The sequence below is a fragment of the Pteropus medius genome, unplaced genomic scaffold, assembly GCF_902729225.1.
Source record: "Pteropus medius unplaced genomic scaffold, Ma_sr-lr_union100, whole genome shotgun sequence".
Taxonomy (NCBI): domain Eukaryota; kingdom Metazoa; phylum Chordata; class Mammalia; order Chiroptera; family Pteropodidae; genus Pteropus; species Pteropus medius.
In genome coordinates, this window is record NW_024340692.1 from 16,890,876 (window position 1) to 16,918,305 (window position 27,430).

Consider the following 27,430-nt stretch of genomic DNA (forward strand, 5'->3'; position numbering starts at 1 on the left):
AATCCTAATAAAGAATGGTATGGTGTAAATTAACCATACCTGTGAATCCAGTATGGTGTAAATTAACTATACCTGTGAATCCATGTTTCTGGACTCTTTGGAAACTTAGTTAAGGCCAGTTTTCCCAGATATAAATCCTTAATTGGATTTAAAGTACCAGACAGGATCAGCTCTTTTCTGTAAAAGAAAAATAAAAAGAACCATTACTTTATTTTTCTATCCAAATGTACTGCATGACTATTAATATAATCTCATTGAGAAGCAAATTTCCAAGAAAAAAACACCCCACAAAACTCTCATACATGTCAAACACAGTAGTCAAGAATATATTCGTAAAATCTTGAAATAATAAGCAGAAAAAGCTCTAAATCAATAGCTCTAAATCACAAAACCTACAGATACAATAAAAAATCAACTGCTCTATAATGTATTCCTGTAGGAATCTAGCTTGAGATAAAATTTCCAGTCACACATGAACTCAAAAAGTACTCTATCTCAAACAACTGAGAAATTAGTTATGATGTGCTTTAGAAAACTGTGCTAGGCAACTCAAAAAAAGAAAATAGCTTTCATCATGACAAAGTCACTGATGTCAACAAGCCATGTGAAGAGTCTGAATTAAATTATTTAATGAAACGTGAATAGGAAAATGAATTTAGTTACCTATTTGGGAGATAGCAAAGGGGTTTTCTGGCTTGTCTAATTTCCAAAACTTACAAGGCCTGACATCAGTATCTGTAGGGTAGATCCATTACAAGTCAAGAATTGCTCTAGCTTCCTAAGTAGGACTTGATATAGTGCAGTTCATTACCAAAAAATACATATTACACAGTATGATTGAGATGTTAAGAAAAAAATAATTAAATCATTATCCTAGCAAAACTATTTTTATTTTTGAAATTTTCCTTCTAACTTTCCTCATATGCATCTATATTTAAAATAATTTTATATTCTGTTCTTATATCTTAATAATTACCTCATAGTTCTATATAATCTCTCAAGTGAACATTTTAAGTGATCAAATAGTTTTCATTCAGTAGCTAGGCTGTAAATGAATGACCTTCTCCCCTGTGAATAGATATTTAGATTGCTTCCAAATTTCTGATATTCTAAAATAATTCTCAAAGAGCTTTGTGCTTATGACTTCTTTGATTTGTACTATTACTTAGGATAAGTTTCCAAAAGACATACTGCCAGGTGAAATACTGCATGGCTCTTGATAAACTAGACCACTCATTTTTGGAATATAAACAGAATAGTAATGTGAGTTTGTGTTGTTTTAAAACTGTTTGAAGCTTCAATGCAATTATTATGTCATGTAAAATGCTCTACCGATTTCTCAAATACAATTTTGGTTTAGATATAATTTATCAGATAACTTTTTGAAAATAAGTTTTGATACTACTTTTCAATGTGTCTATAATCAGAGGCAGTAGGTAGATTTAATTCCTAAATACATTTTCTTTCCAACAGTAATGTACTACTTCTAAATTTTTATTTGCTAAGAATAACTTTTTAATGAAAATACTAAACAAGTGATAATACTGGCACTTTACAATCATTTTTAGGTCAGCAATTTCACTCTATAAAATAATTTGAAGGGATACCGAGAAGGTTTACAAGCTGCTTTAACAGATGGATTTATTGACTATTTTTCTTTCAATGTACAAGAAATTTGTCATTAAACGAATATTTAATCCAATAGCCAATTACTTTTGCAGTCCTAGATCCTTTTTCTTCTGAAATCAGTAATGTTTTGTTCATACAATAAGTTGGGATACCTATACTATAAAAGGAGGCAAAATATTGCTCTATGTAATTTTAAGTACTTTCTTAAAGTAGGGTCCCTGGCTACGATAGCATCATCTGGAACTTGTGAGAAATACAGACTCAAAATTCATCCCAGACCAAGTGAATCAAAAACTCCAGTGGGCCAAAACAAAGTGTATTAGCAAGTCCTCTAGGTGATGTACGCTGAAGTTTAAAAACTGGATCGCTGCCAGTGTTAATTTTACATATACATGCTCTTTGAGGCTGAAGCAAATCCAACTGGTTTTCAATGTGAAAATAAAATATAAAAACTGTTCTTGGAGTTATTTCTGAACAGAACTTGTCTCTAATCCTAATGTAACAGAAATGTACACATAAATTGGATTCATCAAATGAATCTTCAGCTAACAAGTTTGAGAATGATGTTAACATCACAGGTAAGAATGCTACATTTTCTAGAATTTGACATTTTCAGTGATGGAGAATTACACTATTTTGTAAATGGAAATACCACCACTAAAAAGAGAATGCTATAAATAGAATGATGTCATTTGTTTCCAAAGATTATCTATACACTAGAGTGATGTGAAAATAATAAAAGCTAGATATTTTGTGGCAAATTTGGGGGGGTAAGGTTAGGACTGTAATCCGCGAGTTATCTTGGGGTAAACCTGACAGCCACATGCGCCACCAGCAAGTATTCTTGGGGCAAATGGGAAATGGATTAAAACTCCTCTTCATTTACAATTGCCTACCTATGTTCCTCCATATACCTACAACTAAGGAGAAATAATCAAAATTTTCTTCAAAAAAGAAGTCATGTTATAACTGAATCTTTACAAAGTATGTTAAATTAAGGGTGCTTTCTTAATTTACTTTGAACAACAAAGTACTATTTGGGAAGATATCTAAGCTTGAAACAAGCTCAATCACTTGTATATATGGATACTTAAAAAGATCACTTGATAGAATCATAAAAAAAGCAAAATTTTAATGTAAATTTAATAAATATTCCTGGGGGCAGGACTGAACATTTTAGGTGTTGGATGTTGTCATAAACCAATTTTTTAAAGATTTCTTGAAGAAGAAATATGGTAAGTGGTTAAGTTATGGCTATCGCATAACCTAGAGATACAATAAAAAGTCAACTGCTCTAACATATTCAAGTAGGAATCCAGCTTGAGGTAAAATTTCCAGCAACAGATGGAGTTAAGAAGTGCTGTATCTCAAACAACTTAGATATAAGTAGACATGATGTGCTTTGAAAAACTGTGCTAGACAACTCAAAGAAATAGCTCTCATGATGACAAAGTCACAATGTCAACAAAACCATGTGAGGAGTTTGAATTGTTTAAAGAAATGTGAGCAGGAAAATGAAGAATTCATAAATTAAAATGTCACGTTATTTTAAAGATGTGTAACTGAAAAATTAAATATAAGAAGACATTTGCTTATTTCATGTACATACTGATATTAGCCTAACTTTTTTTTGTTTTGTTTTTGTTTCTTATTGAGGAAATGGAGTACTGCTTTAAATTTGAGGCAGCTTTATTTTCAGGCATAGTGAATAAGCTGTGTTTCTATATTGATCCTAAAGCCTTTAGTGGTACACTGCTTAGAGGAAGAAGGAATAAAGTAAGGGCCATCAAATAAGTGTGGGAAAAACTAAGAAAGAAAAAGGCATTTGTGTTGCTTTGGGAGGAGAAAGCAGGGGTGGTAAGGAACAGTGCCATGCTACACGTGCAACCTCGTTGTGGGATGAAATTAAGTGAAGACTGACTTTTTTATAAGGTGGGAGAAGGGAGTAGACTACGTCAGTTTTAATAAAGAATTATAAAAGAAATGAGGTTTTTCACACAGATTTTTCAAATAATAAAAGTTACTCTTTTAAAATTTTGTGACAGATTTCACTTACCGTTTTAACAGTATTTAAAAAATATCATTTTCCATTGAAGACTCCACTGTAAGCTAAAATTCACCCATGGGAGCCTCTCGGAGTTACTAAGGTGAGTAGTGTGTTTTATCCCTCAACATGAGTTATTGTACTTTGATATTTCTGCAAAGTTTATCTTATTTTTTAAAGTTTTTCTGTCTTCTCTCCATCTCAAACAAATAGTTACAGCTTCTCTCTCCTGTCACTTTACTGAAGATTTGTAGGAGACCAGGGGCCATGTTGTATCCTGTCTATGGCTAAATCTCCAGTGGTTAACCCGGTACTTGATACTTACTAAATACCGAATAAACAAATGTCATCTTTTCCCCCTCAATCTTCAGTTACTCTGTCCGAAATAATAATGATAATAAAAGTCATCCTCATAAAAATTAACATTTATTGAACACTTCTGAGTCAGGCATTGTGTTACATGATTTACATATATTATCTAATTTAATTCCCATGAGAACCCAAGTATGGGTTATATTGAACCATATGAAACGCCAATATTCAATTGTTTCTTAAAATCAACTTTTCATTTTAAAATTGTTTAAAATTTACAGAAAAGTTCTAAGAATAGTACAGAGAATTCCTGTATACCTTGGTCCCAGTTTCCTATATTATTAACATATTATCATGGTATATTTGTCATAGCGGACGAACCAATTAGGAAAGATTACTATTAGAAGTCCATATTTTATTCAGAATTCCTTAGTTTTTACCAAATGTCCTTTTTCTATTTCAGGGTACCATGAAGGATATCACATTGCATTCCACTGCTATCTCTCCGTTAGGCTCCTCTTGGCACCTCAGATATACCTTGTTTTTGATGGCCCTGACAGTTTTAAAGAGTATTGATCAGGAATTTTGTATGACATTTTTCTCATGGTTAGACTAGAGTTATAGATTTTGAGGAGGAAGAGACCTCAAAGGTAAAGTGCCATTTTCATCATATCATATCACTGTTGATGTTGACCTTGATTACCTGGCTCAGGTAGCATGTGCCAGGTTTCTCCACTGTACTTTTTGGATGAAAGTCACACTTAGGGAGTAGGGAGTTACGTTCCATCTCCTTGAGAGGGGTTATCTAGTTAAATTATTTGGAATTATTCTATATGGCAGATTTGTTTATTGTTTCCTATTTGTTCGTTCAATCATTTATTTGTCAGTATGAACTTATGAATATCTACTTTATAGTTTGGGGTATAAGACAACATTATGTTATTTTATTGCTCAAATTATTCCACTTTGGCCACTGGAATCCCTTCGACATATCCCCATCATATTGGTTTTTTGCGCACTTCCTTACTTTCTGGCTCTCTAAGATGTTCCAGGCTCATCATGTACATTCCCTACCCTGATCATAGAATAAGCCATTTCTCCAAGAAGCCCAGTTCCTTTTATTAGAGAATAGTGTTAGAAACAAGGATGTGGATGCTTGAATTTCATCATTTTTGATCTACAAAAACAATAATTTTATATAGTGCCAACTAGTATTAACTCAATTCTACAGATGAGGAAACCGAAGGTGGGAGAGAGTCAGTAACCAGCTCAAGGTCTCTAAGCTCAAAATGTCAAACCAAAAGTCAAACCTACATAAAATAAAATTACCAATTTAAATCAATAGGCTTGAGTAAAGGACATGAATCATCGCAGCTTGTTGTCAGCTATTCTAGTTGCTCAAAGATGTCCTGCTCACTCTATGTTCACAGACTGATTAAAAAAATAGGACATTATGAGGTCAACCTCTTTAAGTAATTCACCAATTTTCAAAGCAAATTCAAACCAAAAAAAAAAGAAATACTTGTCATTTTTTTCTAGAACCAGCTGACTTTTAAACTATATGTATCACTCACTGTAATCACAGGAGATCAGCTCAAAAATTTATTCTTGCCTGTATTTTTTCACCGAAGACTGTAATACCTATAAATTGAACTACCAATGTGTTATACCATCTTTTAACAATTTATAAAATACAGTAAAAATCATTCAATTATTCTCAGAGTTACTGCAGAATATACCAACAATTAAACATAAAATGTTGAATCTTTGAATAGCAAAATATCTTTTAGGGTTGGATCAGTTTACTTCCAAAGTTGCTTGTTTTCCCCTCCAATGTCTTCATGATTTTATGTTCTAATACGACAATTAATCTTACCAATGCAAATTAAAATTTACTAGAACACATATCAACAATGGATTTTGAAAACCAAGATTTCCTTTCTATTCATCTAGCATAAAACTCTACTAATCATTTTACTAGAATAATTTCAAGATTAACTGCTATTAGCATAATTGAAACTAGATACATGAAACAATTTCCCTTTATAAGACCAAACCATACATAATTTTAAAAAGTCAATTTCAAAAGAATTTTTAAAAATCACCTAATTCAAATCTTTTATCTCACATAATGGAAACTTAAAACTTGAGAAGTTAAAATTTTGCCCAAAGTCACCTGCTAGTTAACTGATGAAAAAGGACTAAGATCCATGTATCTTAAGACTAGGTTCTTTCCTATCCTGAACTGCCTTTTAGAATGTACAATGAATAATATATACGTATGTATGTATGTATGTATGTATGTATGTATGTATGTATGTATGTATGTGTATGTATACATTATGCTAGTAAGAATCTTTTTTTAAAGGATTTTTAACTCCTCTTTGATGAGGCATATAAGAACATGAATAAAAATGATACTTCTACTTCTCTATTATCTTCATTTCTTTCTCACTGAATTTAATCATTCTGCAAACTGATTATCTATTATGTGCCAGGCACTAGTGTTAGATGCTAGGGAAATAAAGGAAAAAAAAAAAAAAAAAAACAAGACAAGACAGGGACCCTTCCCTTAAGAAAGCTCTCAGTTGTAAGTTTATAGTACCTTCCTAAAAGTCTCCTTTGCTGATTCTTCCTCATCTCGCAAACTTTAGAACAGCGCTGTCCAACAGAAATATAATGTGAGTCACAAACGGGAGTCATCTATGTAATTAAAAGGTTTTACAACTACATTAAAAACAAGTATAAAGTAATATATTTAACTTACTACATCCAAAATATTATAATTTCGACATGTAATAAATATAAAAATTATTAATAAGATATTTTACTTTTGGGGGATATGAAATCTGATGTGTAGTTTACACTTACAGCACATCTTAACTGAGACCAGTCACATTTCAAGGGCACAATAGCCAAATGTAGCTTGTGGCTACTCTACTGGACTGTGCAACTTAAGAAACCTGTAGTGTCCCAGGGCTTAGTCTTTGGACTGGTTCTCCTCTCTATCTATACCCACTTCTCTGGGTATCTCAAACAATCTCATGACTTTAAATACCATATATTTTCTAGTGATTCCCAAATGTACATCTGACCTAGAACTCTCACCTGAACTTTAGATTCATACACAAATAACTAACTAGACACAAACCTAACGTCCTGAACTGAACTCTTGACTTCCAACCAGCAACCCCCACCTAAATCTACTCCTCTTCTAGATGTTCCTATTTCAGTAAATGGCAACTCCATCCTTTCAGTTGCTCAGGCCAAAAACCAGTCAACCTAGACTAGCTTCATTCTCTTACCTCCAATGCACCATCTGTGTCTTTAAAACCTGTTTATTAAATACAGTCAAAGCTCCTATAGTTTATAAAATACAGTGAGAATCTTAATTTCTCACTGCTTTTACCACCAAGCTCTACTTCAAGTCACCAGTATCTGTCACTTAAATTACTGCAACCAATTCTTAATTTCCTAATCACTCCCTGTACCCTTACGGTCCACTTTCCACACAATAGCCAAAGTTTTAAAACCCCCAATTTCATGCTAGTTTTTGCTCAAATGTCCCCTACTTAAAACTGCAATACCACTCTTCCCATCCTCTTTCTGGCCTTCCCTACCTTCCTTTTCCCCTTTCTTTCTCACAGGATTTGCTAACACTCGATCTATTATATATTTTACCTATGAATGTCCTTATTGCTTTTCTTCTTCTACTAGAATAAAAATTCCAGGAGGACAGGGATTTTTGTTTGTTTTGTTCGTGGCTCTATTTCCAGTGTCTAGAACCTAACACATAATAGTTAATCAATAAATATCTAATGAATGAATAAATGCTGTCAAATATGTGAATTAAATGAGATAACATAAAGTTGTAGTATGGTCTTTAGAATATAGTAGCTACTCATAAACATTGTAGTCTATTCCCTAACCATTGCGGTGCTTTCCATAAAAGAAAATCGGAATTATGTAAATTTTTAAAGTCACATATCTCATTTTGTACTTTTCTTACTCTTCATTCTAAGTATCTAATCATTATTCAAAAGACAATTTTAAAAAGACATTTAATAGAAGTTACCTAAAATCAGTTAAATACAAAGTTCAATAGTTATTAAAAAACACTAACTCAAAACATAACCTTGCTTAAAATACAAAGAAAATTAAATATTGTCTAAGTCATCTATAAAGACATAGAACTATAATCAATGGCTCTTTCCTATAGGAAAATTTAAAATGCATTCACAATGTTCAATGGGACTTCAATTTTATTATCTATAATTTGCACCCTGCTTTCCCTTAGATAATGTGTTAGTCTAAGGAACCACTAAGTGTTTAAAAACACACATATTGTTTAACTGAAAAAAATTCAATGAAAAAAATGAACCTGGTCTGAATTTTAATATTTCTATGAAATATTTTGTTTAAAGCTACAATGAGAATTAAAGAACTTAAGATATCAACAAAATGTGATCCATTTCCAAAATACCGAGTGCCAGAGACTTCACGTGATTAGTACACGAAAGTCACAATGTTAGTGACTGAACTGAGACTAAAAGTTCTTGACCTTGGATGCTTACCCTACACACTGCAGTGCTTCTCATATGTACTAACCAATGCCTTACTAACCAACCGATTATGCTGATTGCCCCTACCCACCTAAAAAGGAAAAAATAGAGGCATGTATCAAATGGTATACTGTAATTCAACATAATAGCTTATATTTCAGGAAAGAAGTTTACAGAGAACAGACATAAACATGCAAAAGGGAGCAAAATGTATATCAGAATTGTCATAGAGATATTTTAAAGAATGAGTATAAGAAATAAGTGTAAGATGCCATGGATATATGGTTTATATTTCATTTTTCAAAAAAACTAACAACGCATGGGGCTTACATGTCTTCGGAAATTTGGACAATTTCAATTTCATGACATACCTCACATTCCATGCAGTGGTAAAGTCTGGGTTTAGAAGCAGCAGGGTGCATGTGACATCTATCAATTCTAAAATAAAGAGAAGTCATATTAAAAACGAATAGTCCTATCGTTTAAAGCTTGGCTTCTCTTTAAGGCCCTCTTTATTTCATTTTATACAGATATACAGCTCACATTATACTAACACACAAATATATATATCTCATGTCATACTAATTTTAATAATAGATACACCTTGTTCCAAACTGTCAGGGATAAGGAGATTATCTTTAAAATTTTCTCTACTTTAAGTATAACTCTTTTTAAAAAGTTGACACCAAAATAATTTTATAATATACCTATAAGAAGTAATCAAATCAACCTCTTCATCCTTTTAGTTTTTGGCACTAATTTTACATTTACCAAGGAAAAGAAATAATTTCTATACCACTATTCACTTAATCCCACAAATATTTCAAGAACTGACTGTGTAAATTTTCAAAAGAGGAAAAAAATCACTCATAATCCAATTTATTTCACACAATCCATTTCCATCTCTGAGAAGATTATCCTTTCTTATACATATTTTTACATAGCTATAGCAATGATAATATGAAATTTTGCTCTATGTTTTTCATTCAACATGGTTACATATGCATTCTCCTATATTGCTACAGTATGCATTTTTAACTGCTGCATAACAATCTCTTAATTAACTATTTTATTCTTCAGGGTGTTTACTGTTATAGATAATATTGCTAAAAACATTTTAAAACACACTTTTTGTCTCACAGATTATCTTCTGTGGATATATTTCTAGGAGTAGAACTACTATGTCGAACAATATAATTATTAGTATAGCTTCTACTAAGCATTTCCAAATTGTCCTCCAAATGGACTATATTTATTAATACTGCCAAGAGTTACATTAGTGTACTTATGTTCTCATAATTCTGACCTACATAATTATATTTTTAAAAATGTTACTAAAATAACAAATTATACTTTGCTTGTTTTAATTTACATCTTTATCTACGATTATTAATATGAACCATTTTTCATTTATTATTTTCTATTTTCAGCTTATGAACAACCTATATATATTCATTATCTATTTATCTATCATGGTCTTGACAGAATTCCTATATATTCGAATAAGTTCCATAAGCCTATATTCCATAGAACAAAATCAGTAACATTTAGACATACTGTTTTCTTTTTACTAAAACTAAAAAGAGAATTTTAGAATTAAGATGATCAACCTAGGTCATAATATTAAATTAAAGAAACCTCTACTAAACTCATATTAAATGCTAAGTAAGATAATAAAAATTTTAGTTATTTAGTATTATTGAGTACTAGGAATAAATGCTTTATTTACATTATTTCATTGAATTTTCATAATCACAGTCCAAGATATTTTTGTTTTACCTTACAGATAGGAATACTGACATTTAGAGAGTTTAAGAAAATTTGCCTATTAGTATGTGGCAGGTCAGCATCTGACTGCTTTTAATAACTCAATTATACTGCAACTGAAATAATAAATAACTGGGGCATTCTCAGTATTTAAAATACAAATTTTTTAAAATCTAAAAACACACATAAATACATCCCTATAGTCATTTAAAAATATTCTAGCAAAAAAGAAAAACAATTATTCCCGTCTCAACTATCTTCATAAGAGATTAACATTTATTGTGAGCCTATGATTTCATTACTACTGAGTATACTTGATAAACAAGCAACAAAAAGTAGAATTAGCACATGTTTATATTTTACCTTTATCTTCATTACAAGCATTACATGCATAAACACAATATTTCTGTAAAGAATAATTTAACTTCTTCCTTCTTTTACTTTTAGTAGTGTCTGGTGCTAATTTACCAAAAAACATAAATGCAATTTTGTTCTATCCCATTATTCACTTAATTCCACAAATATTCTAAGTATTGACTATGTGCAAAGATTAAACTGGGCCCTCAGGATTGAGAGAATGGATATAATGATCAATAGACCTGATGCCCTCTAGGTTACCCATTAGTTGGAGAAAAGATGTAAACAATTACGTAAGGCAAAATGAAATAAGTGTGAAGTAGAAACACATATCACATTTTGGGGACCACTAGACAATTAATTCTTTGTGGAGTACTCAGGGAAGGCTATAAATAGATAAGGTGGTAAAGGGCATTGCAGACCATGGAAAAAAGTTTGAGCAAGGTAAAGAGGCATGTAACTTCACACACAGTGTGCTCAGGATTATATGTACAAGAGTGTGTTACAGCACAGAGTGCTGGAGAAATATACCAGGAAACTAGAACCTGGTCCCAATCTCCTTGTCAGCCAGGCTTTCCACTACTTTCCCCTCATGTGCTTTACTCTACCTGAACCAAACTTGACCATTTTCTAAACACACCTCTTGATCTTCCTACCTTCTCTTTTCTAGATATAACATAGATTTCTTGCTTGCTATGCTCTCTGCAGGAAACGTCCTCCTCGCTCCAATTTTTTTTTTTTTTTAAATCTTTCTTCATAAAGGCTTTCCTGACCTACCTAGCTGAAAGCAATCTCATCTCTATGTTCTCTGTATATCTTACTTAGTTATTGACCTTTGGACTTCAGTTTCCTTATCTGTGAAATGGGAATGATAACATAAACTTCAGTGTTGAGCAATGAGATTTGTTTCATTTTACCACAGTTGTTTGACAAACTACTCAATACTTGTTTGACTAAACACTGCTGCTACTTACCAAAAAATAAAAATTTTCAAAATCAACCAATTAGAGAAGTCAAAAATAATGAGGCAGTTGTTCCTACAGTGAAAATGTCTAAATTTCTAAATTTGTAAAATAAACAATGAAACGTGTTTGTTACGCAGGTATATGGAAACATCTGTGCATGATGGTAAGGCCTTTAGAATTTCTTTTGAAGTCTATAATTTTTCAAAATTCATCATATTACTTAAATTGGTATTTCATTTTTTGAATTCTTCCTTTCTGCATTAAAAAAATACATACGTATGTGTGTGACCAATGGTTGTTGCTATCTGTTTGTACTTCTAATGCAAGTCTTCCACTCTACCCATAAATGAAGACAAGTTCATCCTCTATGAGGGAAATAATTCTGTACAACAACAAAGGCAAAAACTAACACAGAAAACACCTAAGTCCCCACTTTTCATTTTGTGGCTATATGAAGAGAGGAAGACTAATCAAAGTAATGCTTCCTTTACCAGAGGGTTCCCCGCTGGCAGGGCAACAGCAACTGTTGGGGTGAGAGCCCAGCTTTACCACTTACTGGGAAGCTCCTAAACATATCACGTGATCTTTCTGTGCCTATGTCTTCCTCATGTGTAAAATGGAGCTAATAACAGTGCTATCTCATGGGGGTATTAAATGATTCATTTAATCATTTAATTTGCATACCTAACAATGAAAAGTTAGGACAGTACCTGACACAGTTAAGAACTCAATGATAACTCCTGTCACAAAGCTTCTATTTCCTAGACCAGTTACACAAGCAATACCAGGATTGAGGGCCACCAGAGGGAAGAAAATAATCTCCTGAGCTCTCTGAGCAGTGACTGCTGAGCAGAGGGGATACTTCTCAACTTTTAAGAATCTCAGGATTTAAGACATATCAAAAGCCTCGACCAACAATCAGTGGTGCCTAGTGACAAATGCAGTCAGAGGCCCTTCTCCCTGCCTCTTTGATAAACTGCTAACTCTTCCTGATTCAAGACTCAAGTTCAGACAGGACTTCGTTCAGGAAGCATTCCAGCCTGATCCAAGAAGTAGGAGTGAAATGGAATTTCAGAAATGGGAAAGGGCCAATGAAGCAAGGAGTAATTAGATTAGAAATATTGCACGTAATAGAAGAATCATTCCTGAATTACATGTATTTTTCTGCTCTTCTTCCCCACTGGCTCTGGCTAAATGAGAGAAAGAACACTAGTGTTTCCTGAGAGCCTACTATATGCCAGGCACTGTGCTGGGTCATTTACACACAGTAATTCATGTGATCCCCACAAAACTCTCTGAGACCTATCAGTGTGAAAACAGTAACAAGTTAAGTAATTTGCTTAAAGTCATTCCTGAGTGACTTCACTGTGTTGATGAATTGAATGTAAATCCAGTTATTTTTCTGCAAAGCAGATGCTCTTTGCAGTCTAGCACACTGTCTACAATTATTCTCTTTGAGTGAGGACTGACCCAAAGACTCTACATTTCACCAACTATATACCATTTTCCTTTGCAGTTTTACTCAGAAAATATGAGCTACTGATCTTACAATCTCTTGAAGTTAAACAGATCTCTCTTCAAATATCAGAGCATATGCCAGCGAATAACTGTTCCTTTGTTACACACACTCCAATAGATAACTCACTCATCATCACATCACAAGGAGAAAATGAATCAGGGCACAATATACACAAGAAAGTAGCTAAATTCCAGCTGTAACAGGAAAGGATATAAAGATGCTACGGAAAAGTCAGAGAAAAATCAATATGCTTTCTTTGTTGCACTGCACTGTAGAAATGGCCCAAGGCCAGCAGTTATCTGGTAATAGTCACTGGATTTGACAACTGTCTCTGAAAAAGATATGTTTTCATGCATTTAGAAATAAATTCAAGATCAACTTCGATTGGTTAATCTCTTCCTCTAAAATAACATTTGGGTTACCATGAGAGGCTTTATTATAGAATAGAGTCACTGAATCAACAGCCAGACTAAGCTAAAATCTCTTGCTTACCAAACTCTTATTACTTATTTGATAAATGTCTACTGAACACATAAGGTGCTGAGTAAAGAAAGACAAGCCATAATCTTTTTCTAACAAACTCGCAATCAAGCTGGGGGAAAAAAATGTTATTTAAATAATCAACTACAATCAAGTATGGTGTCACTACTCAAGCAGCCTGAATAAAGAACTCCCACAAAAGTGCAGAAAAGTAATGATTGTTTCCTGGAGCAGTCAAAAAGGCTTCATGGGTGTGTGGGTGTGTTTGTGCTGGCAGCTGCAACAATAATGGCAACATAAGACAGGAACCTGGCCTCAGCAAAGGCAGGAAAGTAAGGCAATAATACACAGCAAAGTCCTAGACTAGAACCGTGTACATAGTGGCTGAAATGTATTTCAAATGGCTGCAAACCCAAATGCTTTTAGGGTTCAAAAGACTGTCAAAACATATTAAAGCAAATGATAGTAAGTAGCAACTGACATTCTGCCTCAGTGTCTGAAAGACATGAGGAAGTTGTAGTAAACTAGAAAAAGCTTGCCTAGTCGAGAAAAGCAGAGGCTATGAGCCCCAACCAATTGGTGCCATGCAGAAATTTATGTACCCAAGGCTTCTGATTTTTCAAGTGAAGACAGAAATTCAGATTTCTATCCTAATTTAAAAAGTTCATCCTGATTGTAAATGTTTACCCAACTAATTAAAAACAATTTTAAAAACATTACGCAAACAAAAACAAAACATACTGGTAGGTGGGCTTTGGTCTAGGGGCTGAGAATCTACAACCTCTGATACTGAATTTAAAATAGAGGAAAGGGGTGGTAATGTAGACAGATTATAAAGGCCCTTGAATATCATGCCGAATAGTTTTACCTCTATCATGACCCTGCAAGATATCATGAAATGAGTAGATATACATTTCAGAAAAGTATCTTTCAGACTGTTCCTGGGAAGTACTGTTTGAAACAACTGGCTAGTGGCATGATGGACATGAATTACAGAAGACACATTGAAAATGGTGTAGACCCATTAAGAAGTGATGACATTTGTCCTGATGAGAAATAAGGAATGGAGAGCCAAAGATGGTTGTTACAGAGATAGCTAAGTTAGGGAACAGAGGTTGTGAGAAAGAGGGAGGAGCAAAAGATGATGACAGAAGGGCACACTTGGAGACAGTTAAAAGGCGGGGCAGAGCTCTACCCAGTCAGGATCCCAATGCTGTCGATTTTGCTCTTGGATTTCTCAAAAATTAAAGTATTGTTCCCTTCCCAACCAAAAATGGCCATTTCTGCATCAAACTTTTAAAAAACACCACTTTCTAAGTAATTAAACAGGGAGGCTGTGATGGTTAATTTTAGTTAAACCATGGTTAAACTTGACTGGCTATGCGGTCCCCAGACTAAATGTTATTAACATTATTTTTGAGTGTCTGTGAGGGTGCTTCCAGATGAAATTAGCATGGGTAAAGTAGACTGCCCTCCCCAAGGTAGGTGAGCATCATCCAATCCGTCGAGAGCCTGAACAGAACAAGAGGAGGAAAGAGGAGGAATTCATCCCCACCTCCCCTTTTTTTTGCTGTCTGTCTGTATGAGTTGGAACATCTCATCTTCTCTGGTCGTTAGACTGGGATTTAAACCACGCGCTCCCTGGTTCTTAGGCCATTAGACTCAAACTAAAATACAACGCCAGCTTTCCTGGGTCTCCGGCTTGCAGAAAGCAGATCTCAGCCTCTAAGATCATGCAAGCCAACATTATAATCAATCTTTTATATATATAAATTTCTACTGGTTGTTTCTCTGGAGAACCCTGACTAATACAGATGCTTTCCAAATATGTAAGGAATTTAGCATATTAATGAGAGCATGAATTCAGTTTCGTTAAAAAGAAAATCTATCCCAAGAATAAAGGTCACATTCAGTTACAGAATACATTCTTAAGGGATGCTTAAGATTTTGGCATGATCAATCACACAGGCACTGACATTTCTGAAATTGTTCTTAAATTGTCAGATTTCTTCACTTGATTCTTTTTATACATGTTTTCTACAAAAACTGTTTTAAAGGTACAGCATTTTTGATGAAATACTTGCTTTCTCCAAATATTTTACTTTTTTTTCTTAGCAAGATTCACCTTTATGTTCTAGCTGCTTCGGTTCACAACTTATGTGAGTCAGGTTTTTCAAGTGTCAGACCAGAAATTCACTTCCATATTTTTACTGATAATACAACCTGAGCTTTATGTGACACCACACTGAACTCTGATGTCCCCACCCACCAAATGAGTGAAAGTGAAAATTGCTTCCATGAGAATATAGGTTAGGATAAAATCAAGGCGCTTCTTTACACATGCACAGCTGCCTCAGAATTCAAAGTTTAGATGCTAGCTATTCTTATAAATGAGCTTAACCATTTGATCTTCTGCCCAGGTCCTCCCGGGCCTATCAAGAACAAAACTACACAATGAGGAGATTTAGCAATACCGACTGTGCAGTGTCCAGAAACACAAGAAAAAGGTAAATGGAGAGGACTTGGAAGGCTACAGGAAGAAGGCAGATTGAGCTAGCATACATGGTCAAAAAATAATCATCTGAGCCAAAAATAGTCTTTGATGTTTTAAAATTTATACTGCTTCTTCTCTACAAGAGCATCATTCTGCTTCCCCACCCCCCGCCTGAGTTATATATGTATTGGCCCAATTATACATTTTTGTGCATCTGAACACAGATAATACAGCTTTGTAAAAAAAATAACCTGATGGATTCATATGGTGTTACTTCGTACCTTAATGTTACTGACACATACTACAGAGTGATAGAATGGAGAACAAAAGAGGGTCTAACAACATATAAATATCCTTAAAGTTTATGCCTAAACTTATACCTTTAAGTTGATGCCACAAACTAAACCTATGCCATAAACGAACGTATAGCCTTTTAATTAAGATGTATATCAGAGAACTAAATGAGTGAAACACACAGAAAATAGAAACTACTTCACACATTAAATCTTCAAATTAGACTCCTTTTCTATTGGTCTAAATAGGGAAAAGTGCTATTAACCTATTGTAACAGTATGTTAAGGAGAAGGCTGAGAGGAATATAAGGAAATTGCTATGTCATACATTTGGTAACAATCCACAAAGAAATTGTTTTTCACTCAACTGTAAGCTTCTTGAGTAAAGAGAACATTATTTATCTTTTTATCCCCTAAAATATTTAGAACAGCTTCTGTCATGAGTAGGCTCTTGGTAATGGCTACCAAACTAGTAAGTAAAATTCTTCAGGAAACAAAGTTCTTACTCAAATTAGCCACCAGGCATACTGAGCACTTTTGAAGGTACTGCTATATGTAGGAAGGGGCAGGAGAGCTTTACAAAAACAGTCAAGACCATGGTCTTGGATGAGTACTTTCCAAAAAAGTAAATAATGTGTGCACAACAAGGCTTAATATCACATATGGGGGAAAACTGAGAAAAGAGACCAGGAAAAATGAACAGGTGTTGTCTGATGCAGCAAAGAACAACCTCAGAGGAGCAAAAGTGAATGCTGAGATGGTTTTCTTTTGCTCCATCCACAGAGGAACAGGACGAAGAGGGCTAGAGCTCAACTGGGATTCACAGTTGCAATGGCACCTTCGTAAATCACTAACCTGGTTCACAGTATAACTACTACCATCATACCTTCCCATTATCTCATTTGGACTGCTACTAAAATGAGGTCTATCGTTCATAAAGAACGAAAGAATTTAAAAATCAGAGAATTGGAGCTTGTAGCAACTACAATCCTCTTCAGTAATTTTCAAACTTTTTTTTTAGTCATAGGATGTCTTCCTCAAATAAAACTTAATAAATGACCCCAATATATAAAAAGATAAAATCAGAATTGCTCTAATTTATGGCTCATGTTGCAATAGGTGGCCTGGCACCTTGCTTGGGGCACCTTCCAGAGTATCACTATAGATGGATGCAAAATTTGAAAACTAAGGATGAGTCCAAACTCCTACTTGACAGAGGCTAAGTACCCACCTAGGGAGGGAATGATAAGAGGCAAAACTAGACTTTAGGAATGTCAATACCCAGAGAGGGTTCTTCCTACTATATTCCATGATACTTTTCAAAAACAAAGGAAGACAGAGTTCATACTTACCATCTTTGTTCAGCCACTGCTTTCTTGTTCTGTACAAAATGAGCTTGTTGTGGACATATGGTAAAAGGAACTTGACACACCAGCTCTCCACACCAAGTTTGTTTTCAACCAGGACAATGGGACTCCGGTTATACCTAGCTTCAGGACATGGGATCAGGCCAATTTCATCTCTTAATATGCAAAACAAAAAAAGAATTAAAGATAAGAATACTAGTCTTTTCAGAATTTTCAATTCCACAGAGTATTTTTTTTTTAATTCACATATTTCCCTTTCTTAAAAATATTATTTAGCTCACCTACTGGATGGGTAGAAATGAAAAAAAAAGTTTTGTTTTTTATTTTTAAATACTGACAACAGTACAGGAAAATTAGTATGCTGTATTCCTTGTTGACAGGAATAAAAATCAGTCTTCGGATGGAAATTTGAAAATGTCTTCCAAAATTCTGAATACCCATACTCTTTGATCCAGCCATTCCACTGCTCAGAAATGATCCTATACCAAAATATATGAATAGGATGTTTGTTATAACACTGCAACAAAACTGGAAATAATCTAAATATGTACCAATAGAAAATTGGTAAAATAAATATAGTTTATCCGTGTGATAGAGGTATAAAAACTAAGGTAGATCTGTATAAGCTGGTATGGAAACGGTGCCAAGCTGTATGAAACAAACAAAAAAGGTAAAATGCCAAACACAGTGTACAGCACAAAGACTTTCATATTTTAAAAAAGATAGATGCATTAAAAAATTATGGGAAGGATACAAAGAAACTTCTGGGGAGAGGAAGGACATTACTTTTATATAGTTTAAATTTTCTAATCACTTGTTATTACTATTTTTAAAAAATGTTAATAATTGTATTTACGCTTGCCTGCTAATAAATGTGCAACAGAAACGAATTATCAATAAAGGTTATCTTGTCATGGAGATTGGGAGCCATTTTTTTCTTCTTTATAATCCTTTATATTTAATTGAATAAAACACACTAATAAATGTTAACATACAAAATACATTTCATAATTAGATCATTTTCATGGCACCTATATCCCTCAATCCACCTCAACTTAAGCTGAAAATGTATGTTACAGGCTTAGATTTAACAAATACGTAGAGCAGTTGAATTACATAGTAAAAGCAGCAGCAAATGAAATGTTTTTGCAAAACTTCCATACATGCCTCTCAAATAAAAGTTAAAATTCTCGTCTACATGAAATATTCTTTCTCAAATAGTATGTCCTTCTTTTAATCAATTAGTGAACAAGAAACCTTTTAACAACAGTTGACATAACAATATTTTTTGAGTGCCTAAACGGATTTTCTTAAATGTGTTTCTAAAATACAAAATAAAAAACTGGATTTCAGAGCTTGTGACATTATTTATTATGTCCCTGGGATTCCCCCACCAAAAAGACAGTAGAGTGATAGATGAAAAGAGAAGGAAACATGTCCAATTACAGCTTATAAGAAAAGCCCTCTTTTTCCATTAGGTACCAACACAAATTGGTAGGAGGCTCTGGTACTAAAAATCCCACCTGGAAACTCTAAACTGAATAGCTTAAAGGTAACCTACTTTCTACTGATCACTTCATTAGTGACACAGGAATATATATACATATCAATAAAGAAGGGTACTCTAGGGGTTTTAAGTCGCTAACCATCCTTTCAAGCTAACAATCTGAAAGTAGATTTTGAGACCTAAGGCTTTGTGTCCTGATAACTGGCTCAGTTGATTCAGAAGTGGTTCAATATACTATGTCAATACTATCTAAACATTTTACAAGTCTACTGGGTACAGTGTTAGTTTCTGAAAATGAGAAAATGAATAAAACAAACTGGTATATTATTGTATGCCAATTATAAGTGGGAAAAAAACCTCACTGAATGTAAAATGTAAATAATTGTCTATTTCAATAAAGACAAAACAAAAACAAAAACAAAAACAAAACAAGGGAGTCCCAAATTTCACAAAGCTTATAGGTTTGCTAGGGAGTTGTATCAGTATCTATAATGTTATCACATTGCCATCCCAGTAATATAAAGTTCTGTAGGAAAAATAAGTCAATGCTGAGAGAGCATTTGAGGTCAACATCCAGTACATATTTTAAAATGTTTTTGCATTTGTATTTGGTGATAGGACAACCAGCCACATCTAGATCTATATCTAACTAATATATGTTGAAATCTCTGGTATTTCCTGGTGTTCAGGAAATACTACATGAAGCAGAACATTAAAAAATAAATAAATAAATAAACCAAACAAACTAGAATTACAGTTAAAAAAAGAAAAAAGAAAAATCTCAGTGCAATTATTTCAAGAAAGTTTGTTCTTTGAAGTGCAACAACCACTTATAACACTTCAAAGAACTGCAAAAGTCAACAATATGAATGTTAGAGTAACAAGAATAAAAGAATCCTAGTTTTTGGGTATAGTCTGTTTTTTGGGGGGATTTATATAATGAAATTCAAAATGTAAAAACCTGCCTCGTTCACTATATAAAAAATAAAATACCTAACTAATAATTTGGTTCCCAAATGACAGAACAGAGCCATCTGCGTGGGCAGGCGCACGCATGTGCACGTACACGTGTACACACACACACACACAGAGCTCTCACATAGCTTTAGTTGGCTGTCATTCGTCCAATAAATAATTTAAAAAACAACAATGTCTTGGATATAGCAGGTGCTCAATAACTGCTATTGAAAGGCTTATTATCCTTGCAATTCAGTGATAAAATTCAAATAAATAATTTTCAAAGGATATCGCTTCTTGATTTTGCAAAAGAATGTTACCTTTGATTTCCTTTCTACTGCAGTGGGTCCAAGTCCTAGCTCTGTCAAAGAGATATGTAGATCATGTCACTTGGCCTTCATAGATCTCATTTTCCTCATTTCAAGAATGGCAGAATTGCATTATAGCTCTAAATAAAGGAAAAGGGCTGCCCGGTCTCATTCAGCTTTCAAATTTTATGACTGAAAAACCCAGCAGTTATTCTCATGTAAGAATGAAAATAGTCATATCGGGGAATGTAAAGCACTAGGAAATAAAAAATTAAAAGAGATGTAAGATGTAGAGACAAAAGCACTCATCTTCCGAGGTCCAGGGTTCCAGACAGTCTCTGTTCTACCACTGACAGTCAATGAGAATTTGGCAAGTCACTTGCCATCAGTATCCTCATCTGAAATACAGGAATAATGCCTTCCCTGTCTATTACAAAAAGCGAATAATACAATATGAAGAATATGGTAAACTATAAAGTGTTAAGCAAAGATGAAGTATGTTATCATTAATTCAGTAAACAGCTTGAGGTTAAGCTAAAAAGTTCCTTAATCGATAATGAGAAGCTGAGGCAAGGAATGTTAAGCCTTTGAAAAGTTATTTGATCCTAAGATACAGTACTCTGCTGCTTCCTAAAAATATAACATGTACTTTTTAAAGATAGGTAGGTCAGTAAGCTTCCAAATAACAGTGTGCTTAACTTCAAACTTCTGTGCCTAGTCCCTTAGGTCACAGTCCACTTTTTTCCAGACAATTTAGAATTCCAGAAAATTGGAAGGAATCTCATTCCTCCAATCTCTCATTTTATCAGTTAAGGAAACTGAGGGTCAATGAGGTCAATAGGATTACCCAAAGTCATACTGCCAGTGGCTAAACTAAAAATCTGGACCTCCCAATACTTAGCTCCAAACCCTTGAAGCCAGAGTGAAGAGAAAGACATCAGTGAAAGCAAGCAGGATTTAAATTAATTCCTTCTAGATTTCTGATATTTAAATTTTAATTTCATACGCAAGAAAAGCTGGAAGACTCAGGAAAAAAAAAAACAAACTAAAAGACATCTGTCATTCCTCTACCACTATTATATTTGGGTATACATCCTTTTTTTCTAAGTACTTTACAAAAGTGGGGTTATATTAGACATACTCCTCTATAATTCTTTTTTTTTAAAAAAAGAACCTAATTCACATTAATCATTTTCCTACTAATTTATATATTTTAAATGGTTGCAATGAATGTGCTATAAATATCAAATTTATTTCCAAACAGTCTTAGAAATTTCTGACTCTTTCACTACCATCAAATTCCATTCTTTTCTGTTTTCAGGTTTCTGGAAATTGAGATTCTTGGTATTTAACAAGGATACTCAAGTAAATACCTGCATTGCCAAGGTCATAGGACTTTTAAAGATATGAAGATTTGGTACAAGTTCTAATCTTTTCAAAGAGATACTACATGCTGTTTTTAGGTTACTTTTGAAAGCTGTTCCAAGGGAATATCAACATGGACTACTAACCCAACACATTTACTTAAAAAGATCATACACAGCATAGTACATATTTCTTGAGTGCTTCACTTCATAATGGGGATCCACTGACTTTCAGATGAAGTTCAAAGTTCATATAACTGATACTTTGTTCTTCCTTGTTTAGACAGTTTCTCTTGTCTGTACTTTTAGGAAACATCAATCAACTAGAGTATGCGGACAGATTAGTTACAAAATATTGATCCGCTTTCCTACCAGGACGGAAGGATGGTCCCCAAATATTAAAACCAAACTGTGCAATGTGGAGGGACTAAACAGAAAACAGTCCAAGGATTCAGGAAGCAGTATAAATCTTTTAAATCTAACAGTTATTTTATTTTCTCTTCACATTGGAATTTTTTCCAGAATGACCAAAAAGGAAGGTTAACAAATGTTCTAAAGGAACTGACCCTTGCATATGAATAATTAAAACTTTACTGGTGATTAAATTATTTCAAGAGCCCTCATAGGCTTTCCCAATTCTAAAGACTACTAATTTTGTGTATCACTGAAATTATATTACTGACCCTATTTAGAAAACAGCTACACAAATTATTACTGTTTAATGTATGCAATATTTTGTTAGGTTTTACATACACTATTTCACTTATTCTGCATAATAATCTTATAAAGCAGAAATTTAAACCCCATTTTTAAAATGAGCAAAGAATCTAATTCTACCCAGCTAGTAAATGACAAGCCAAGATTCAAACCCAGGACTGACAGACTCCAAACTCAAACTTTTACAACTATATAACTATTTAAATAGATTTTAAAAAATCAAATGTAAGAAGACTCCACGGTTTCTGACTCTTCAGTTCAACTTGCAGACTATCTACAACTGCTTTTCATTACTACTCCCTTACTCAAAAACTTTCACTGGGGCCTAACCACTGCCTAAGAAGTGTATTTTCCCTAAGCCAACTCTTATCCATCGCTCACATATCAATTTTTCTAAAAAATAAAAAAATAAAAAAAACCTTGACCTTCTAATCTAAACTAAGCCTGTTATTATTCTTTCAAAGTATACTTATCCTTTGGGGCTCTTTTCATAATCTCTGTGTTGATCTGTTTAAAGTTCCATTAGGGCAGGGACTACGTGTGGTGTGTTCATCAATCTACATCCCACTTAATCCCATATGTCCAGAGACTAGCACTGTATATGTCTAATAGTGTTCTTTTGCTTAATGCGTACATGGGAAACTAAACCAGACAGTCAAAGACTTCCGTAATATGGCCCTATTGTATCTTTTCAATCACATTTTGCTATTTTGGCTTAATTTACTGTTTTTTGTGGAGGCTGCTGGCTCCCTCGCAGACTGTGAATCCTACTTATCCTTCGAAGTTCAGCTCAAAACCCAGCCTCCCTTCTATTTCCAACAGACTCACACAGTACTTGCTCACCCCACTTTTGTCCAGCCTTTACCATAAACCACTTTGCAGGGTTAATTTACTGTTTCTGCAGGTAGGTCTTAGGTTTCCACCTAGACCTACACTGTGCAATTCAGTAGTCACCGTGCATATGTGGCCATTGCATATACATCAATTAAGAGTAAATAAAATTTAAAATTCAGTTCCTCATTCACGTTAGCCACATTTCAAGCATCAATAGCTACATATGGGTAGTAGCTACCATATGAGAGAGAACAGATACAGAACATTTCCAACACCAAATATTTCTGAGTGCTTTAAGTGTAATAACTGTATTGTACTTCTTATTCCATTCTCTCAACATGGTATCTACAGCACCTCATAGTGAGAGTTCAATAAATAAGAGTAATAAAAAATAACTTGCTAGAGACCTTTGACATGACCCTAATTTCACTGTAAACAATTGGTTTTCCACATTAGCACAGGATCTATACATTCAGCTAACACCAGTCCCTAGGGCAAGCCTTCAGTTTTTCCAATAGTAGTCTCTAAGAGTCAACTACACAAACAACATTTATATGGTATTTTTCAGTTCATAAAGAGCTTCTCATTCATAATTTAGCTGGCAAATTTATTTTCTGAGGAACACAGGAATTCAGGTTAAGTCTAATATTTACCTAGTGGCAAGTAAGTTCCAGACACTGTGTGAGGTGATTTTCCTATGTTCTTATCAGCCTTACTAGATTAAGAGGAAAGTGAGGCTGAGAGAAGGTAATCTATCCACATCTACAAGTAACAAAATTCAACCACTGCACCTTCGACGACTCCTAGATATTTCTACAAAGTCAGTATGTTTAATGGAGTAGATATCGGCTAATAAAAATATAATCTATCTTATGTTTGGAGAAAAAAGGAAAACAAAAAGTAAAAAATAAAAATCTTTAATACTGAAAAATGTAATTAGGTACTACTTTCAAGATAAATGATGTTTTTCCCCCCTCTTAACTAGAAATGCAGTCTCTTTATTTTGGAAAATGGCTAGATTGTGGGGAAAGTATGGGCAACTTTGAAAAGTCTAAATTATAAGACATTTTTAAAGATGCATAATAATATTACTGAAGATATTGTTATTGTAGGGAATATGTACTAAAATTAATATTAGGCAATGAGTTAATTTTTCAGGCCTATATTATATACCATTATTCCAAATACCCATTTTAATACTTTTAAACCTTGAATGACCCAAATGCTTATTAATAATTAGAAATTATGCATTGAGAGAGCACATTAATGAGATTACACCATAAAAATATCATTAAGGAAGGTGTTAAAGTCCTTTATGAATTTCAGTAAATGTGATCCAGAAGAAAAGGAAGGTGTTAAAGTCCTTCATGAATTTCAGTAAATATGATCCAGAAGAAATGGAATGTGTTCCAAGCAGCACTGTGTCAACCTGCCATGCCAATGAACACTCAATCTGTTTCTTCAAATATACAATACTGATGCTCTTCTAATTTACATCAAAGAGGAGAAACTAAGGTGATTACTGTATTTATTAGAATTCTTTCTAACCTCTGCTATAATTTCTTCAAGAAAAATAACACCAATGACAAAAAAATAGCCTTTCACTTATCCAACTTTTTTTTCCTGAGGATGTCCTTTATCTGTACTAAAGCTAGCATTCTCAAAAAGGAATTGAAAGACTGATATACAAAGCATCAAAGCATTCTTTAGAAGGCTTGGTACCCACTATGGTTACTGCCAGGAAATCATTCCAAACACTCATTTTGAAAAAGGCAGCAATCACAAGGGAAAAGGAAGTAGATGTTGTCAGAAGTGGCAGGTGTTTTGAGGCCATTAGTGTTTTGTTTTTAATGAGGCACAGTTGCAGGTCTCCAATTGTGTGCCACAAGGGAGCAAGACATCTGAGGGCTTCTTAATTCTTTTATAAGCATCACCTTAAAGGAAAAGAACACTTCATTTAGATATAGGTTTGGCACCTCTTTTAGGCAGAAAAGCTTAAGAAGTTAGAATCCTTAAAAAGTAATTCACGTGTTCTAGTTTAAAGAATAAAACATTTTTTTTAAAAAACTCTAGAAACAATTAGATAAAATGAAAAACATAAAATTGGATTCCATGTTTCTTTCTTCTAGGGGGAAGAAGGGATGAGGGATAGGAAAAGGGCTACACTCTTTGATTCTTCCTAACTTTTTTGTATAACGTTGTAGACATATCTCTACTTTAGATATCTCTTCCTTTTCACTTGCTACATAAAAGCAGAAGTTGTCAGAAAGAATACAGTTTCTTCTGGTATCTTCCCAGCGGTGTTCTACTTAAAGAGAGCAGCAGCGTTTGGATTTAAAAAAGTTAATATGCTTGCTCCCTGTAACTATGTATCAGGTAATGCTAAAAAGTGTCGAGGTTTCATCTGCTTTACATCAAACCCATCCTGTGCCTACACAGGCTACACTCTTGAGAATGCTCTGTTCACCTTCAAATAAATTGTTTCATCGGAGTCGCTCTACAATCTTGGGACAAGTAAGGAGAAAGGCAAAAGCAGCTCAACCTCCTGTTTAGCAAAATGAGGGGGTTCTGACCCACTGAGGATAAGATGATCGGTAACCTCTCTTACCAACGTCCGGATGACCCTCAAAAGAGTTCTGTTTACAAAGCATACAAACACACATTGTGTGTGTGCCCGTTTACCTTAAGTAAACGTAGGATGTGGACACATGGATCGTGTCTTTCGAGTTTCTCGAACTCCAGGGAAAGGAGTGGAAGGGAGAGCACAACAAACAGTTTTGATTTTCTGAGGTCACTTCTAGGGACTCAATCGCGAGCGCGTTCCAGTAGCAGTAAGTGGGCCCCGCGGCGGCCCACAACGGTCCGGCTGCGACCTCACACTGTCACCTCCTACGAGGGGAACTCGGGCCAGGATCCGCCGTCCTGTCGCCGCCGCCCGAGGTCGGCTCGAGGCTTGGCCCCGCCCCCGCCCGGCCCCGACGACCCCCGGAGGCGGTGGAGGCGCGGACACCGCCTGCGCGCAACTCACATGTGCGGGTTCCTCCTGAAGGCGTTGGTGATGTCCTTCACCACCCGCTGCACCAGCACCGCCACCTCTTCGCTCGTCTCGGCCATGTTGGCGGCGGCCACGGCAGCTCGGGCGCGCCTCCGGGAGAGCGCCGCGCAGCCGGCGGGAGTTCTGCGGGGAGCGCGCGCGTGTGCGCCGGTTTGGCCGCCCTCCCGCCTCCGCCCCTGTGCCTCCGCCCTGCCCCCGCCCCCGCCCCCGCCTCCGCCCCCGCCGCCGAGCACTTCCGGTTCAACTTGCTGGAGGCCGGGGCGTGGCGCCCGCCGAGACTGAGCCGGTGTGGTTAGTCTGCGGCTTCCTCCTGTTACCCCCTAACCAGTTACCCCTAACAGAGTTTCTCAGCGTCCGAAAAGGTACTGCTGACTTAATTACAAAGTTACCTCAGGTCGCTGTTTTATACATTTTATTTTAATTTCTAGTCTACTCGGGGCTTAAGAGCAAGGATCCTCAAGTCACTACCCCGGAGCCAGAGACTGACCGGACACCTTGCCATCCCAATTCTTAGCTGTTCAGGGAAGCAGCCAAGTCCCCAAGCGTCCCTGGAGGAAAGTTTCACCCAGAGTACAAGGTCTCTTCAGCAGTTAGTCCCGTGGCCTTTTGAGAAGTTGCTTTATTTTCCCATCTGTAGAGATGAAGTCCTGAGACTCCTGGCTGAGTCCCAATTGGACCATGTTGGTGGCCTTTTGGCTTGCATGCAGATTTAACGCTTTGAAAGAAGAAATAGGAAAAAAGGAAAATTTACTTGCCACCTGAATATAGAAAATAGAAGTACAGTACAGAAATATCTTTAAATTTTCTATTTTTAGTGTGTTGTGGGCCCTTCTTGCCATTTGATTCCGTTTCTAGCAACTGGATTCCACCAACTGGATTCAACCAGTCCTCGATAGAAA

At 34.9% G+C, this 27,430-nt stretch overlaps 1 protein-coding gene across 3 annotated transcripts in view; it reads right to left on the reverse strand.

Moving 5' to 3' along the window:
- PTAR1 (protein prenyltransferase alpha subunit repeat containing 1) overlaps window positions 1-26,694 on the reverse strand; it is a 38,246-nt gene extending 11,552 nt beyond the window's left edge. Inside the window, exons 1-6 of one of the 3 annotated variants that reach the window (XM_039837833.1) lie at window positions 26,505-26,654; window positions 25,203-25,410; window positions 17,775-17,944; window positions 8,919-8,985; window positions 6,591-6,646; window positions 73-177 (exon numbers count right to left, since the gene is read on the reverse strand). In XM_039837833.1, the coding sequence (XP_039693767.1) occupies window positions 73-177; window positions 6,591-6,646; window positions 8,919-8,969 (212 nt within the window). In that variant the 5' untranslated portion in view covers window positions 8,970-8,985; window positions 17,775-17,944; window positions 25,203-25,410; window positions 26,505-26,654. Of the gene's footprint in view, window positions 1-72; window positions 178-6,590; window positions 6,647-8,918; window positions 8,986-17,774; window positions 17,945-25,202; window positions 25,411-26,504 lie in introns of all 3 variants that reach the window. The other 2 variants (XM_039837923.1, XM_039837741.1) reach the window with 2 other exon arrangements.
- Between the last annotated feature and the right edge of the window lie 736 nt (window positions 26,695-27,430).